The sequence below is a fragment of the Crassostrea angulata genome, chromosome 6 (genome assembly GCF_025612915.1).
Source record: "Crassostrea angulata isolate pt1a10 chromosome 6, ASM2561291v2, whole genome shotgun sequence".
NCBI classification, from domain to species: Eukaryota; Metazoa; Mollusca; class Bivalvia; order Ostreida; family Ostreidae; genus Magallana; species Magallana angulata.
Window position 1 is genome coordinate 37,344,233 of NC_069116.1, and position 17,139 is coordinate 37,361,371.

The window sequence follows — 17,139 nt, forward strand, 5'->3', positions numbered from 1 at the left end:
AGATTTCTTTGTGATTTTCAATCACAACATGCACATAATTCAGTACAGTGTTTTGAGATAGTTGAGTCAAACTGAGAGAAAAAAGAACAAAAAGTAAATTACATAATGATATCGAGTCAAAACATTTGCGGATCGCATAGATAAATTATCATAACATCCATTGGATCCGCGCCACTCTTTATTTATTCATGAATCGCGTCATGTGAACGTTTCTAACAGCGTGACCTTGACACAGTTCATTTCAAGCGTGTCTTTAACATTGACGTAATCAATGGGAGAGTCAGGTGCTTGATTGTCAGATAAACTGTGTAAGTTCAGATGACAGGAATGTAAACAATAAGGAAAAAATATCGTCGTCTTTACTGGAACGAGGTGGGATCAATGGATCCTTTTCCCGATAGAAGAGTAATAATGGATGATTCTTTAGAGTCGGTAACCGTTGTAGATGTTTATGATCAGGCTGCAGGGATAGGGAAGGAGTTCGAAAAGCTAATCGAGAACTATGGAGTAGATGCGGTGACAGACCTAATGCCAAAAGTGATAAAAGCCCTGGAGCAGTTAGAAAGTTTAGCAGGAAGATACGAAAAAGAGAGTAGTGAAATATCAGAGTTAAGATACACTATCGATAAATTGGAGACAGAGAAACAAGAAAGATCACAAGAAAGACTACGTTATGAAGAGGTGTGTTTTTGCAAATTTATGAACTCATGAATACATGTACATGTATCTAGTTTAGCTTATTGCATATTAATTGTGCTCAAAATCTTTTATTTATTATTGATCAGGTTATGTACAGCACAAAGCAGCACAAGAATATTTTATGTATATGCTACATGGTGGTGTTTAAGTCTAGCTGATAGATTATTCTGTTACATGTTTCATCAATTTATTGTAGTATCTAAAATAACAATATGATATTGTTATGATTTTCAAGATGACAAGATACTTCTCATTAATGTGACAACAATGTCATAGACAATTACATTTTATTTTTAGATTTAGAATTTTTTTTTTAGAATAAATAACAAATCCATGTAACATATCATAAGTGAATTATTTATTTTCCATTAAAACTTAACCATCTTATACATAGGAGTTGCTGCAGATAGAGGATAACTGGCAAAGGGAAACAAAGGATTTGTTAAAGGCTGTGTCTGCCCTCCAGGAAGAGAACAAACGCTTGCAGAACCGCCTAGTGGACACGAAACAGGCAGTGGCTGAGGAGGTGGCAGCAGTTACTAGAGGTAGGTGTGAGATCAGTCCAGAGGTGTGAGAGAATTAGATTACATAATGGTATGAACATGTAAACTGATTGATCTACTGGTAGCTGTAGGTTTATTGTATTTTATATGTGAGGTTTTAGTTTTGGTATTGTGTGCAAAATATCATCTGTCACTGACTGAATTTTTACCATACCAAACCAAAAAAAAAAAAAAAAACATTAGTGACTTGAATAAACTTGATTTTTTTTATTTTAAAAAGATTACTTTTGTTAATTGTAGAAACCGAGCAAAAGGAAATTCAAGTGTTAACTAAACTAAAGGAAACAGTAGACAAACAAAGAGAAGAACTAAGGAAATATAAGACTGAAGTGAAGCATAAATCAGCAGATTGTGATGCAGTAAGTGTTGCATAACAGAATGATTTCCTTGCATATCATCATATTTTATTTTACATTGAATTATCTTCATTATTCAAGTCTCCTGATAAAAGCTGATTCATATGTGCATTTATAAAAAGAAAATTGGTTGCTAGATTACACCGTCATTTCCATATATTGCCTCCTGTTATATTGCCAACCTGTATATATATATATCACATATCTAAAACCTGTCATAATGCTAGACGTCTAGCCATTCGATCGCCACATATTTCAGGTACAACAGGTAAAATTACCATTATGTATGTACCTCAGTAGTAATGCCATCACTTTGATATAAGGGTCCATATTAATTAGTTAGTTACACAGGTCTGGTAATGTAGCAATGAATTGTAATGAATGTGTTTGCTGTGATCACAGGTTGAGAATAAGTAGTACATGTAATGGATAATAGCGTCAAAACTGACACACAATTGAAGATTTGTAGTGAGTTTGTCCACTAAAATAGCATTGCTTAAAAGACAGAAAAAACCGCAGAATACGAAATCAACAACAATTGTTCATTTACTAAATTTTTAGTACCATGCCATATGACGTGTGTGTTTTCATGTGTGTACATAGATGTCATAGTTTTGTGTTCTATTCAGAAATGGAACAGACCAATGTAATAATTTATTGTAGGCAAAAGTTACTAACCACAAGTAGCTACAATGACAAAATAAATTACTTAATTCTACATATACTTACCTTTTACATTTGTACCGGTACAATGCTTTACAACAAACAGTTAGTGAGCTCTTGACCTCTCACTGACTATCACTGGTTACAGAGGACACCCTCAACATCACCACCACCACCACCACCCATTCCCGCCCCACGAATTTACCCCATTCTGATTTTAAAATATTTTAAAAGAATAATAGAGCTACAGAAAAATATATCATATCAACATGTGTTTGTTATTTATTGATCACATAGTATGTCAAGTACAGCAAGAAAAGCTTTAAACTTTTCCTGCATAAATCACTGACTATTTAACATGCAATTTTAACTTTGTTAATACATGTACTTATATGTTTTAAGTTAGGCATTAAAACTTATTTGCTCTATGACTTTGGCTCCCCACTTTGATAGACAAAATTTGGCGATGCACTGTTTGTGTTGGAATGACAATGTATTAATTTATAAAATTCATTTACACTTTTGACCTGAATCCTAAAAAAGTGACTCCAATACCAAGTTGTGTGAAATTATAACTTGATAATTTGAGTTATCACAATTTATAAATATTACAGACATGATAGATTGATTTTTGTTTACAAGGACTTTACATGCAGTTTTATGAAAGTTTTATATGAATTTTCAGGAATCTAATAAAATATTATTCTTCCTTGAATGCCCATAAGCAATTAAGGTACATTTGAAGGGTAATTCACTTTGAAGTGTGTTTTATCTGTTAGGTGCCTTTTTGTGTCTTAATTTAAGTTTCAACAATTTTGTATTCATGCAGTTTGGATCAGTACTACAGTAATGTTTTAACATACAAAATGATGCTTTAAATAGTATTTCCTATGCGCGGATCTAGAGGGGGGGTCAGGGGGGTCCCGACCCCCCCCTGGAAAATGAAAATTTATTAAATTTACATAGTAAAATTATCGCGAAAATATGCCTCGGACCCCCCCTGGCAAACACAATTATCCTTCGGACCCCCCCTGGAAAAATTTTCTGGATCCGCGCATGTGAGTTGGTGAATTGAATGTATTGTTTTGCATACATGTACATGGGTACATGTTGATATCTCCTAGCTATAACATACCTATTAACCCTCCCGCATTGTGCGGGAGACTCCCGCAAAACGGCCTAAAAATCTAAGGTCTCCCGCATCCGACCTATCTCCCGCGCTGGAGACAAATTTCTCCCGCAATCGTATTTGTCTTCCCCATAACCCCCCCCCCCCCCCCCCCCAATTCTGAATCTTTACATGCAAATTCAACAACCACTGCGGGTTTTTCTCTGATTTTGAGCTAAAAAAGCTGCTGTGTAGCTTGAATATATTAAAATCCATCCAAGTACTGTCTACCGTGATCATAGTATGACATGTTATAGTCCAGTTTACTTTTTACGATTACTTCCGGTTTTGACTTAAATCAGCTAGTACGTATTTAGTTATGCAATAGGCCTTATAAAAAAAATAAGTGAAAGCTTAAAACATTTTGATTTTACTCTGTAACACCAAAGAAAACAATACACAGTATAATATATTTGATAGTACTGAATTTTTATAGATACACCAATGAAGCCAATATATGCTATAACTTCAGTAAATCAACGCGTTAATATAGTGAACTGCTTCTCTTTAACACAGCTACAGAGCCAGTTAGAACAGATCGTGAAGGTGAATTCTGACCTGAGGCGAAGCAACAGCATACAGAGGAAGCAGTCGCACACCCTGCTGGAGGAGAAGAGTGAGCTAGAGGCCCAGCTAGCCGACAAGGAGCAACAGATCACCAAGATTACCTCCCTGGTCAGAGAGCAGGAGGAGAAACAGGCCCCACAGACCACCGCCGCCCCCAGACCCCCACACCCTTCCCTGGAGGTGGTAAGGACCACTTTTTCTAACAATAGTATAGAATGTAGAATTTACACTAATGGAGTAGATAGACAACTGCAACAAACATTTTGCTGAAAAGATATTCTATTTTTAAAACCACCTCACAGCAATAACTATAAACAAACAAAGCGATGGCCAATGAGGAAATATTGTAAGATAACAACTATCTATACTGCAGTTGAAAATCTCTATCAGAAAATTTGTGACTTCAGAGAGATATGTTTCATATGTAAAACATGTCTACCTGTAATCTCTTTATCAATAAATCATAAAATAATGAGATACCAATTCACTAGAGTGTAAATAGTGATATTGGAACAAATTAACAATGTGGCTATAACTACAGGAAGAGGATGAAACGACTCTACACAATGAGGTGGAGGCCACACATTCCACAGGTATCCCCCAGTTTCCCCCAGGGGCTCCGCCAGGGAGTGAGGAGGAGAGAGGGGAGGAATCGGGGGAAAACATGAAGAGCATCGAACAAAACATGAGCATGATCGGAAAGATGGTCATCGACATGAAGGACCCGGACCGCCCGCGATTCACGATGAAGGAGCTGAAGACAGTGCTGATGGAACGTAACGAGCTGAAGGCCAAACTGATAGAGGTCGAGGAGGAGCTCACGGCATTCAGGCCAAAGTAAGCCATATATCTGTTTAGTTCTTGTGTCAGTAGATGCTGTTTAGTTTTCTTCATTTTTTTTTCTAAAAATATTTAAAAAGTAATTGCCTGCTAAAATTGATTTTGAATGCCTAAAGATGTTGGATTACTATTGTGGTAGCTTGATTGCTTCAATGGAATACCGGTACCGTATATACTCGCCTATAAGTATTGTTCGCCTATAAGTCGGTTACCATTTTTCAAGTTTATTTTCAAGATTTTGCCATTGACCCTCTTATAAGTCGGGTAATTTTTTCTGGATAATCAGTCTACAGATTGCCAATCAAATAAGCACATTTTAATCAAGCATGACTATATTCTAGATAAAAAAATATTGGTGTTTGACCCCTCTGTTATCATTTCTAGATGCAATGCATTTTTAAAGTGTTGTGTTCAGTTAAGACATCTATCCTGGATGAATAACTTTCGATTTTGGACGCCATTTTTTTTTAATTGATACACTAATGAAAGCTTGGTGTAAGCTATAAAAATATTTAAATTACTATTGAAAATAAAATGATAGTGATTTTGATCCCCCGTTGACTGATTAAGATGGTATAGCCCCTTTTAAAAGTGGTGTGTTAGCTTGTGTTGTTTTAGGTGACATGCCACCTACAGCCACCAATATAGCTATTATCACCTCATGTGTAATTAATTATGAATAATTATAAATCGATCTTTATTTTTTTTAAACAGACCAGCAATTATTCTTGTGTTTAATTTTTAAGTATTAAACAGAAATTGCTGTTCTGTAATCCCACTAGATCGCTTTTAGACGCCATGTTTTTTAATAGTTTTCTGTAAACAGAGTTATCTTTCTTGAAGTTTGTAACTTACGATTTTGGACGCCATTTTATTTTTTAAACACTCATTACAACTTGATTATAGCTATTTTAAATGCTACTGGAAATAAAATGACAGTGATTTTATCCCCCACTGACTGATTAGGGTTGGTAATTAACCTCCTAAACTCAGTGTTGGCTTGTGTTGTTTTAAATACAGTTATACCTACAGCTATTATCACCTCAGGCGTAAATAATTGCCTGTTTAAATAAAAAATACTATCAAATAAACCTTGTTCATATTTTAAGAAATACAGTTGAAACTTTCAATTTATTTATTAAGTGTTTATCTTTTTAGTAATTAAAAAATAAAAATGTCAAGTATAGCGATCGCAAGTCAAAAGTTGGAAGCAAAATGGCACCCAAAAACGAAGTTTTACTCAGTGGAAAAATTATCTGATTGTATGTCACGCCTATAAGTCGGACCCCTACTTTTTATTCAAATTTCTACTCCCAAAATACCGACTTATAAGCGAGTATATACGGTACATGTATTTCAAATGAAATGTGCAAATTTTTTCTTCAATAACTATAAAGGATAATTTAAAAGAGAATATTGTATATAAATGATGCAATGAAATACAACTAATGGCGTCAAACTGGGGAAAAAAGGCAAATCTAATGGACTTAAATTTTCTTTAACTTTAGATCAAAGGAAAAAAAGTAATTTTGAATTTAACAAACTTTTTACTGATCTATGTATCTCTTTCAATGCACTGGTAGTAGTATACTTCATTATATATACATGTATATATCTTTCAATTTCATCCTACTTAGCAGAGTGAGCTAACCACATAATGTATATCTGAAAACGCTGTAACAGTATAAAAAAAAGTAAATAAAATAGGATATCAATGCCAGAAAGATGTGCTGAAATAGCTAAATGAAACAATTCGTTCAATATTTGCGAAGAATTATAAGCTCAAGATTTCATCAATGAACTCCATTACAATGTATTGCCAATATTCTCTTGAGAAATTATTCTCGTTTAATGCCTTTATTGAGGGCAATATTCTCCTGTAATGACATTGTACACAGACATTTGCCATGGGTGTCCACGCTCAGAGTAAACAGAAATTGGATATTAAATAAATGACTTAATAGTTCACACAAATTCACTCTCTTCAATAAAGCCTTTTTAGATCTCACTCATGTAAGACATGCATGAATAATTCTTGCAATGTTCACATTTTCTTGGAAATGATGTTTTAAATTAGTGGTTGTCAAAGATTAATTGTTAACCTGTTTTATAGTCAACAGCGGTGCCATTGATTCAATGAATATAATTACTGATAGTTTTGAAATAGCAATTATTGACATTTTACTTGTAATAATATAAAGGCAACGTGAGAGGTGCGGGATGAATTGAGTTTACAGAGGGTCTGTTAGTGAGCAGTATTGATTATGATAACGGGGGACAGTCTTTGACAACCACGCACAGTAATGATTCTTGTTCACATTTCTTGTACCGGCAATCAATATTTTGAATGTATACTCACATTTTATGCTTGCTATATTTTTTGTATTGTTTGAGTTAATCCCCTTTACAGAGTGCCAAGAAAGAACACTAATTCAAGCACCGATTTGGAGTAAGTTCTGAGTTACATTATTGATTTCACAAACACATTTTCAATTCTTTTAATCATATTCGATTTAAATGAAAGTTATTTTAAGGCCATTTTGCAGACACAATATTGATCACATGGCACTGCAATATAAAGTAGCTAGATCATGTGGATTTTCTTTTTTGTGACTATGCATGTCTACTTCAATTATTTCATGTAATTGCATGCACTTGGTTTGATTTTTGTCTAATACACGTATTTCTTGTTGCATAACTTTGTACACATGTTGGTTTTATGACTTAGAAAACTCAAGAATCTTGGTGAAAAATCTGATGAGTTTTTGCTAAATTAGGATACCATGTACTTTGTAGCAGAAAAACGTCTTTGTTTTTGATAGGAAGAGGAGATTGAAGGATATAACGTGTTGCCTATCATAAAACTGTTGTTTTATTCAATACAATTCAAATATCCTAAGACCAGTGTGAAAGTTCTTTATATGTACTGATTTGATGTAGACATTATAGTTTATAATACAGCACATTGTAAAATGACTGGTTTGATGTGGAAGCATTCTATTTCAGATTAAACACAGATTAGACAGGTTTTATTTTCATAGCTCCTTGTTTCTAGCACTCCAGATTTTGTATTTATTATTTATTTATTATTAGCTCACCTGAGCTGAAAGCTCAAGTGAGCTATTCTGATCACATTTTGTCCGTCGTCCGTCCGTCCGTCTGTCCGTCCGTCTGTCCGTCTGTCCGTCTGTAAACTTTTCACATTTTGAACTTCTTCTCTAAAACTGCTTATCCAATTTCAACCAAATTTAGCACAAAGCATCCTTATGTGAGGGCGAATATAAATTGCAGAAATAAAAGTCCGATCTGTATTCAAAGCGGAGAAAACCTTGAAACTGTAGAAAAAGGGGGGTGCATTTTTAAAAATCTTCTTCTCAAGAACTAATTAGTTCAATTCAACGTAGTTTAGCATAAATTATCCTTATGGGAAGGAAAATATAAATTGCAAAAATTAAGTGCTAATTCTGATTCAAATCTGAGTTATTACGAAAATAATAATAAAGGAAATGCGTGTTTCAATCAGTTTAATAGCTTCGGGCTCGGCATACGGTAAGAATTACCTACGGTAAAATGGGTAGGGAAGACTTGGTCTGAGCAAAACAAAAGATTGGCAGGTATTAATCTGCCAATCTCATTAAAATTTCGGGATATTTGATGGACCAGTATATTTGTATTCGCTGTAAATATTGCTGCAAAATAATGCGTATTTGGAATTGACGATTGCCGATCTGCCCCGGCTTTTATTTTGCCACGGCCCGGGTTTGCATACCCATTTTATCAAGACTCGTATTCCATACTTCTAAAACGAGGTTCTTTGTTTAACTATGATGAATTTACTTGCAATGCAACCGTTCGCGTATGAAGGGAAATTTTTGAAACATGCAAAATATATTGGGGCCGATTTTGTGAAGTAAATTAAGGCTAAATATTTCAATGCGTTGACAGTTTTCACACGTGACGTTGGTGTTAGCTTGTTCTGATTTTCGTTTCGTTTTCATTATTTATGCTTTGTAACCTGGGAACTATCGTCTGTATTTCGTGATTTTTACGTATCAAATAAAACAGAGACTTCGGTAAACAGTTAACAGTTTACCTGCGCAAATTAAGCAATATCTGATGTAGGGGTACTGAAGTACAATTCATTCTATCGGTAATTCGGCATTATCTTTTGCGTAATGGTAGATTAATGCAATAGGTTTTGTTGAGATGCTCGGCATTTTCTCGAGTTTATTCAGTTTAAATAGAGTTTGATATCGCTGACGGAAATATGTAGGTATATACATGTATATATATGATTCATTTAGAAAAAATAAATTGTGTTCTTTATTTGTTATACATGTAGTGCATGTTTCTTGTGTTTAATTGTTACCCTACAATTTCTATTTACTAACCATATTTGAGTGTTAAGCTTCGAATTATAAGCAAGATACAGAGATTTGCTCACAATTCTATGTTTGTACACAGATCTTAAAAGCTACGGATTAAAAAAGTAAAAAAAAATTGTCAAAATTTATAACGAAAATTTTCAAAGTCTGTTCTTCCAGAAACCAACTTATTGAATTGTAAACTTAACCTTTTTAGCTCACCTGAGGGTGGGGCCACAATGGGGGGGTCGAAGTTTAACAAATGAATATATAGAGTAAATCTTTAAAAATCGTCTTCTCAGAAACTAATCGTCCAGGAAAGCTGAAACTTGTGTGAAAGCATCCTCAGGTAGTGTAGATTCAAAGTTGTGAAAATCATGACCCCCGGGGGTAGGGTGGGGCCACAATGGGGGGTCGAAGTTTAACATGAATATAAAAAGTAAATCTTTAAAAATCTTCTACTCAGAAACTAATTGGCCAGGAAAGCTGAGACTTGTGTGGAAGCATCCTCAGGTAGTGTAGATTCAAATTTGTGAAAATCATGACCCCCGAGGGTAGGGTGGGGCCACAATGGGGGATCGAAGTTTTACATAGGAATATAAACAGTAAATCTTTGAAAATCTTCTTCTCAGAAACTAATCCGCCGGCAAAGCTGGAACTTGTGTGGAAGCATCCTCAGGTAGTGTAGATTCAAAGTTGTGAAAATAATAACCCCTGGGGGTAGGTTGGGGCCACAATGGGGGGTCGAAGTTTTACATAGGAATAAACAGAGTAAATCTTTAAAAATCTTCTTCTCAGAAATTAATCAGCCAGGAAAGCTGAAACTTGTGTGAAAGCATTCTCAGGTAGTGTAGATTCAGAGTTGTGAAAATAATGATCCCCAGGGGTAGGGTGGGGCCACAATGGGGGGGGGGGGTCAAAGTTTAACAAAGGAATATATAGGGTAAATCTTTAAAAATCTTCTCAGAAACTAATCAGCCAGATAATTCTTTATAATTGTTAAGACTTTGGCCCCAGGACAATTCTTTGGCCTCACGAGAAGGTTCAGAGTTTGATGTACGTTTATATCCCATATATAAACTATTGATAGGGATCTTTTTGAGAACTGCAATACTCAACATATGATATGACTATAAAATCATCCTGTTAGAAAAGGGACTAATGATTATAAACATAAGAATATCCAGGGGAAAATGGATTTTATTTATACAGGATCTACATGTATTATTGTACATTGTCCAGATAGTTTGTATTATGACTCCTTTGAGCTGATTTTATCATAGCTATTGTTCCTCAGGTGAGCGATGTGGCCCATGGGCCTCTTGTTGATTATCAATAATCACAAATTTTAATAGTTTAAAAACACTGGAATTTATTAATATTGATTTAATAAAACTGGAATTGATTGATATTGATACATATACTGTCTGTAGTGTACTTAAAAATGTGATGAAAGCAGTGGAGAAGGAGAGAAGATTTGTCAGTAACATTTTAGACTTAATTACACATCTCTGATGTAAGGAAGAGACTTAGTCTGTAGAAAACTGTAACAATTGATGTACAAGTGAATACCATTAATGGTTAATGATGGTTTTATAGATACCAAGGGGAGGACCTGCCAGTACACGGTCCAATCAACAGGGAGCCCGATGAAAAAGTCTACCCAGGACACCGGAGACCATCAGGGATCCGCAAATTGTAAGTCATCACAAAAATATGTTTAACTTAACATCAGAACCTGTGATTGTAATGGCAACAAGTAAAAATCTAATTTTTATAAGGAAATATGATAAGAGATGTGAAATTTCAAGTGTTGGTTGATAAGTGAAGCAAATGACTACAATTAAGCAAATAGAAAATGATGGATGGTAATTGGTTAATACACTAAGAAATGATAGTGGAGCTTAGTAAAATGCGAAATTACCATATTTGTATTTTGAAAACTGAATTCAGATATTACATAGAAAATAACAAATACCCATGCCAACTCGTATCAATCTCCAATATTTATATTGGAAATTGGAAACTATTGTAAAATTTGGCTTCAGATTACAAAACTTGTCGTAGTTTTACAAAATGTGTTTGCATAATGGTATATTGCCCATTTATATAACTATTACATTAGGAAAAAAGGCAGTGTAATATTCAGAAAAAATAAAATTGAATTTCTCAACCCCAAAAAAGATGTTGCTAATTAAATGTTGTCAGATATTATGCCACTTTTATTGTATAAGTATTTTAAAGGAAATTTCCTTTTTTACGAACAAAAAATCTTGGTATCAAAACTTGGGATTTGGATGTCTTCATCTCTAACTGATAAATCTCCATCTTTTTGTGTCATTCTTACAAAACTTAATTTTACAACATAACGTGCATATGTACATGTGTTTTTTCAGTTTTACAGAGCTAGTGGAAAAACTCAACCTGCCAGAGTTGGATTTCTAATCTTGTGTAGTTAATGAAAGGTTCTCTGAGTTCTCTATATATTCAGCTGTTGTCACTGTGTCCCGTAGCGTAGTTATCTCTCTTGATGTGTTATTTCCACCACATTCATTGTGCATGACTTCGGCTGTTATTTCATGGTTATTTTGTACAGTTAGGTTGTAGTAGTAATACTGTTTGTTTTTTATTTCGTTTGCTGCATATATAGGGCTGTAGATCTGTAAGTAAGATGGTGAAAGACATATGCCCCAGAATATTTCTGAGACACACATGGAAAATGCATAGTTCCAATGAAGATCGAACTTTGCAATCATGAAGTTTTGATTGGTTAATTATGATAGCATTCAATGACCCAGTGTTGCTGTAAATTGTGACAAAATAATTGTAACCAATTGGTCAAATTTAAAAATTAAATCAAATGATTTATCGATAAAAGCACATGTACCTGTATTCTTGTCATATTACAAACACTCTCATATAACCGTACTTAGTACAGAGAATTTTAAATTTTACATCAACGAAACCTAGCACTTTAAAATCTTTTTATTCCCCTACTTATTAAACAGTGATATTGTTGTTATTTTAAGATGCTATGTAGGAATAGTTATACTGTGTACAAATAAATGTACATGTCATATGTATTTAATACAAATTACATATAATTCAAATAACATATTAAAATAAAGAATGAATGGAAGTGCTTGAACTATACGTAACTGAAATCATTTTTGTGTGATCTGTTTTATGCTTTACCTAATTTGCCAACCATTGTGAATTTGATTGTGTTCCAGTTAAAACAATTTTATGCAATGTCCAAATTTCGTTGTTTTAATTCAGCTCCCAGTTGACCTTTCAGTCCCAGTATTTTCAGTATTTTTTCTTTACCTTATTTTGTTGTTTCAATGTTGGTTCTGCTTCTGATTTTTCCTGGCAGGGTGTCATTTTATTACTTTAACTGTACCGGTAATTGGGCTCCTTAATTTTCACAGTTTGGTAGCTTGCAAATTTGGTTTTCAGTTTCTTTGATTTTTGCTTTGAGTTTCTTTGAAAATCAACACTTCGCATAACATGGTTAATGATTTCAACCTTAAATATATGTACGAACTAGCATCATCCTCGCTAGCCATGATGTTACATAAAAATATGTAAGAAGTAGTAAGCAGCCATTAAGTTTTTTTTTAAAAACAATGCTCTCTTTCTCCAGCCTTCACAGATGTTTTAGACTGATATCCTATACAGTCACAGAAACATGGCCGTTACTCCCAGGTTCTTGTTTCTTATCTATACAAGAAGTCAGCATATTTTTGAATCAACTTACTTCAGAAAGAATAGCTACAGTTGGCTTAATCATATGCTGCATTTATAAAAGATGCATAAATTGATCCTAATAACTAGAGCAAATTCATTAATATTCATTCAAACTTACACAAATGTATGTCAAAATTGAACCATGCTACTTAAACAGAATTCTCTGATCATATTCTAAAACCTTGGTACATTCCTTTGATTATATGGTTAAAGAAAAGTCATTTTTGAATGCTGTACGTGAATAACATACTATATATACGGGTTTCTTCGTGTGTCACAAAATTTGCGAAAATGGGGAATCAAAATATATAGCATTTTTAATTTGCATCAGTCATTTTTTGCGATTTCAAAAGTTTCTTATAGAAAATGAAAGAGGTCGCTAAAAAAGCGAAAAACAGATCATCGCAAAAAATTCGAGATATACCATATGTCAGTACTTGTACACAAGTCAGTGTGAGCTTTAATAAGGACAGCTTTGTATTATGGCATGTCATATTTACACAGATCGGATGATAGAATAATCAAATCAGTGCCTAGTCCGTATAGGATAAAATTAATTTTACATTGTGTACCATCCATATTAATAATTATGTTGGTTGTTCTGAAAATTTTACACCCCATCCCATTTATTCATTTTTTTTTTCATCCTGCAGATAGTTTACACTATTTAATATATATGTGTATAATCAAGTTTTGTATCTCTGTACACCTGTTTTATAAGCAGTTTGGAAATTGATGTGATAAGTTTATCGTATATATGTATCAAATTATTTCTTGCCTTTTCAAATTAGAAAGTAAATAAGTAAAAGCAATTATTGAAAATTTTATGAAATTTTTATCAATGATACCTCTCTGGCAGGTTGTGTGCAAATGTATTCCAATATCATTTAAAAAATGTATTTAGCTCACCTGAGCCAAAAGACTGAAGTTTGAGCTTTTCTGATTAAACTTTGTTTATTGCTTGTCATTGTTGTTTAAAAAAAAAAACTTCTTCTCAAGAACCAAAAAGACTGCAATAGGAATAAATTAAACCTTTACATGAGCTGCTTGTTATATAATAGTGAAGAGTTTATTGTTTTATCATTATTTTATTTTTCATGATTCCCAGGGGTAAGGAAGGGGATCAAAGTTCATAATTCTGAAGTAGTTTTTTTAAAAAGCATGAAGGCTGTAATTCGTGAAAGGAAAATTAACAAAGAATCAAGCTAGTAAACAAAATTTTTAAGTTAAGTTTTGCTGTGGGTCAAATAAAGGTTTATAGAAATTTGTTTAAATGAAGGGTTAGGGGAAAAATTAAGTAAAAGTGAAGATAGGATATGTGGACTGTTTTAAAAATTTTATTTTCAAGAACCTAAAATGCCTGTTATATCTAAATGGGTACAAAAGCTACCCAGCCAATGGTAGATTTGGTTTTGTTAAAATCATGATCTGAGTGGGTCAGGAACATTAATTCTAAAAAGTACATAAGCTAAAAAGTTTAATGTAAATACATTGAAAATAAATTAATGAGGAAAAAATGATCGAGGTTGTTATAAGTAACATAAATATTGATTTCAAGCTTTATTGAAATTATAAATTTTCATATTAAATATATATACTTTCAACTAAAAGGTCAGAGAGGGCCCGGAGGTGAGGTGGGGGGTTACCAGTTGCACATTTACATTTCAGTATCATTGAGAATATGATTGTTTAAATTGAAATTTAAAATAGCCAATTTGATGTTAGATTTATTTAAACTGTGACCCACAGGAGCACAATTAGGGTTCATCATTGAACATATATGTGGCATTACAAAGGTGTGTGTGTAGGGGGGGGGGGTGCAAAGTGTCTTAAAATGCTATTGAAACAATTTAAGAATACATAAATTTGACTTTATAAAGCTGCTGTTGTCAGAGTTATTTCAGTTGACCACTGTTGCTTAGGTGAGCTATGCGGCACTGGGGCCTATATTGTTAATTTTGCATTGCCAACGTTACAACGTTATCTTGATGTATACTTTAATGAAAGAAATTATAAAATTGGTTTTTGTTATCCTCCAACATGAATATTTGATGGAATTAGAGGCAAAAAGAATTTTCAATGAGATTGTAATATGAAATTTTGTCATATATAACTTACTTTCTTTTTTGATTTTACTTTCAGTTTTGATAGTCTCTTTGGTTCCTCCTCAAGAAGTCGTACAGACAGTGAAATCTGTTGACAAGCAACGGATGTAAATGAAGAATATTTCTCTGATGTTCGACTCAATATGGCAGCCTCTTGGTCAATGTTTCTGCACGACAAACAATCATATCCATGGACTGAGTGAAACTGACTGTTGCCCAGGAAATGTTCTGATGCATCATGGGACCAAAAGAGGATAAATTTGTCATATCTGTGGCATTCATCATGTGATAACATTTAATTCTGTTAGCAAGTTGATTTTAGAGTGACAAGAATTATATCAAGTATATGATCAGTATTTATTAATTTAAAAGAATGAGAAAATTGGTAGTTTATATTATGGTAACTTAGAATTATATATTGTAATCAAAGCAAAAACCATATTTTTTCATTGCATGTAATATTGGCTGGTTGAAGCAAGTCTGAGTGTTGGAATGCCAGTGTATCAGATAAAACTTTGGTAGCTTATATGTATATGATTTGTGATTTGCTATATGCTTTATGATTTTAATGCTAGATTTTTATATACATTTGTTATTTACTAGTAATCATCCAGTTTAAGAACCAGCAGACTTTGGTTGTGTGTTGAGAAACTGTTCTAGTTGTGTCATGTACGAATGTTGTTGGTGCCGTACTTATCCAGCTGTTTATTTTATTTGGAACCTTATGTATCAGATGACGATTAGGCATATTGTTGTGTAAGAGAAGAGATAGTGATATTCAAGTAATGTCCAAGCTAACAGCAGGGCAAACTTCCCAAAGACTTTTGACTTCATATACATGTACCAACTGAAGTAACGCACAAGTTGGGTATATTCAATGGAAAATATACTCATTTTTGTTTGTTTTGTTTTTTTTCTCCTTGGTAGTTTAGATTCAAATACAATCAAACAAACAAAATGTTGACAAATTTACAATATTTGTACAGGTGTTGCTTATATTGATTTAAATGAAATCTGTCAATTAACAGTAAATGTCTATGGAACGTGTTCTAGAAATCGGCAACTATTTGACAACCTTACTTCATTTTACACTGATATGATATTTCATTTGTTATGATTTTATTTTATTGTTAAGTTTTTGTTATGAATTGTTGTTGCAGTAAATTTTTATCCAATGCATGCTTTCTTAGGCAAACCTTAATTACTACTGACAGGAATTTAAGATAAAACCATGAAAGCTAATTAAAAGGATATGAGTTATATGTGATGATATAATACATGTGGTATGTTTCCATTTTATTGCTTTTGCAAAAGAAATGAAGTAGAAGTAAATTTGAGCAGGGTTTTTTTTCAATCTTTTTTTCTTCAGCTTAATCAGCTAAAACCAATGTTTCAAAGAGAATTTATTACTTTTATTAATTACTACGGTAATCAATTTCAAAGATGTATTTAAGAGATATACTTATAGAATCTGATGTCTCAATATAGTATGTGTTGTACTTAGAATGTAAGATATTTTCTAAAAGGATTTTTATGATTCAATTGAATGTATTTTAATTTTTATTCAAGTAAACATTCAATGTACAAGATAATATACACTTTTTGTACATTAATGTATAATATCGGACACAAGATCACCATAAATTTTAGTACTTTTTAAAACAATCAGGAAAATAGTATATCTCAAGTATTTAATGATCAAAACAAAACTTGTGTCTCTATTTTTTTTTTTATTAATGTACTTGCTGGCTTAAAATCGATTCGCTCCTACCATTCTGTTAAAGGCATTCCATGTAACTCAGCTTTGAGGCATCATAGAGAGGAACTGATTAAATCTATTGTCATTCCATTCACTGTACTGTACACTGTATCAAAGAAAATTACCTCAACATCTTTATATATTTTGTAATACACCAAGTATTCATAACGTACTAGTGGTTCAGTTATCTTAGAATAAAATTCATATTTGCTGAATGTTTTTTTTTTCTTTCTTCAGGAATAAATGACTTTCTTGTCCTCATGTAAATTACATACTTTTATGGAATATGTAAAATTGTTTTCATT

General features: G+C 33.0%; 1 protein-coding gene across 5 annotated transcripts; it reads left to right on the plus strand.

Moving 5' to 3' along the window:
- Positions 1 to 247: 247 nt before the first annotated feature.
- LOC128187227 (RILP-like protein 1) lies at positions 248 to 17,045 on the plus strand. 5 transcript variants are annotated; one of them, XM_052857511.1, is made up of 9 exons: positions 248 to 681; positions 1,094 to 1,244; positions 1,503 to 1,621; positions 3,966 to 4,199; positions 4,558 to 4,853; positions 7,267 to 7,305; positions 10,820 to 10,918; positions 11,617 to 11,685; positions 15,113 to 17,045. In XM_052857511.1, exons 1-8 carry the CDS (start codon positions 382 to 384, stop codon positions 11,663 to 11,665), a joined length of 1,287 nt encoding a protein of 428 aa, XP_052713471.1. In that variant the 5' UTR covers positions 248 to 381; the 3' UTR covers positions 11,666 to 11,685; positions 15,113 to 17,045. The 5 variants fall into 5 exon arrangements, with proteins under 5 accessions (XP_052713471.1, XP_052713473.1, XP_052713470.1 ...); XM_052857513.1 differs by lacking the exon at positions 7,267 to 7,305; XM_052857510.1 differs by lacking the exon at positions 11,617 to 11,685 and having other exon boundaries at positions 249 to 681.
- Positions 17,046 to 17,139: the final 94 nt, after the last annotated feature.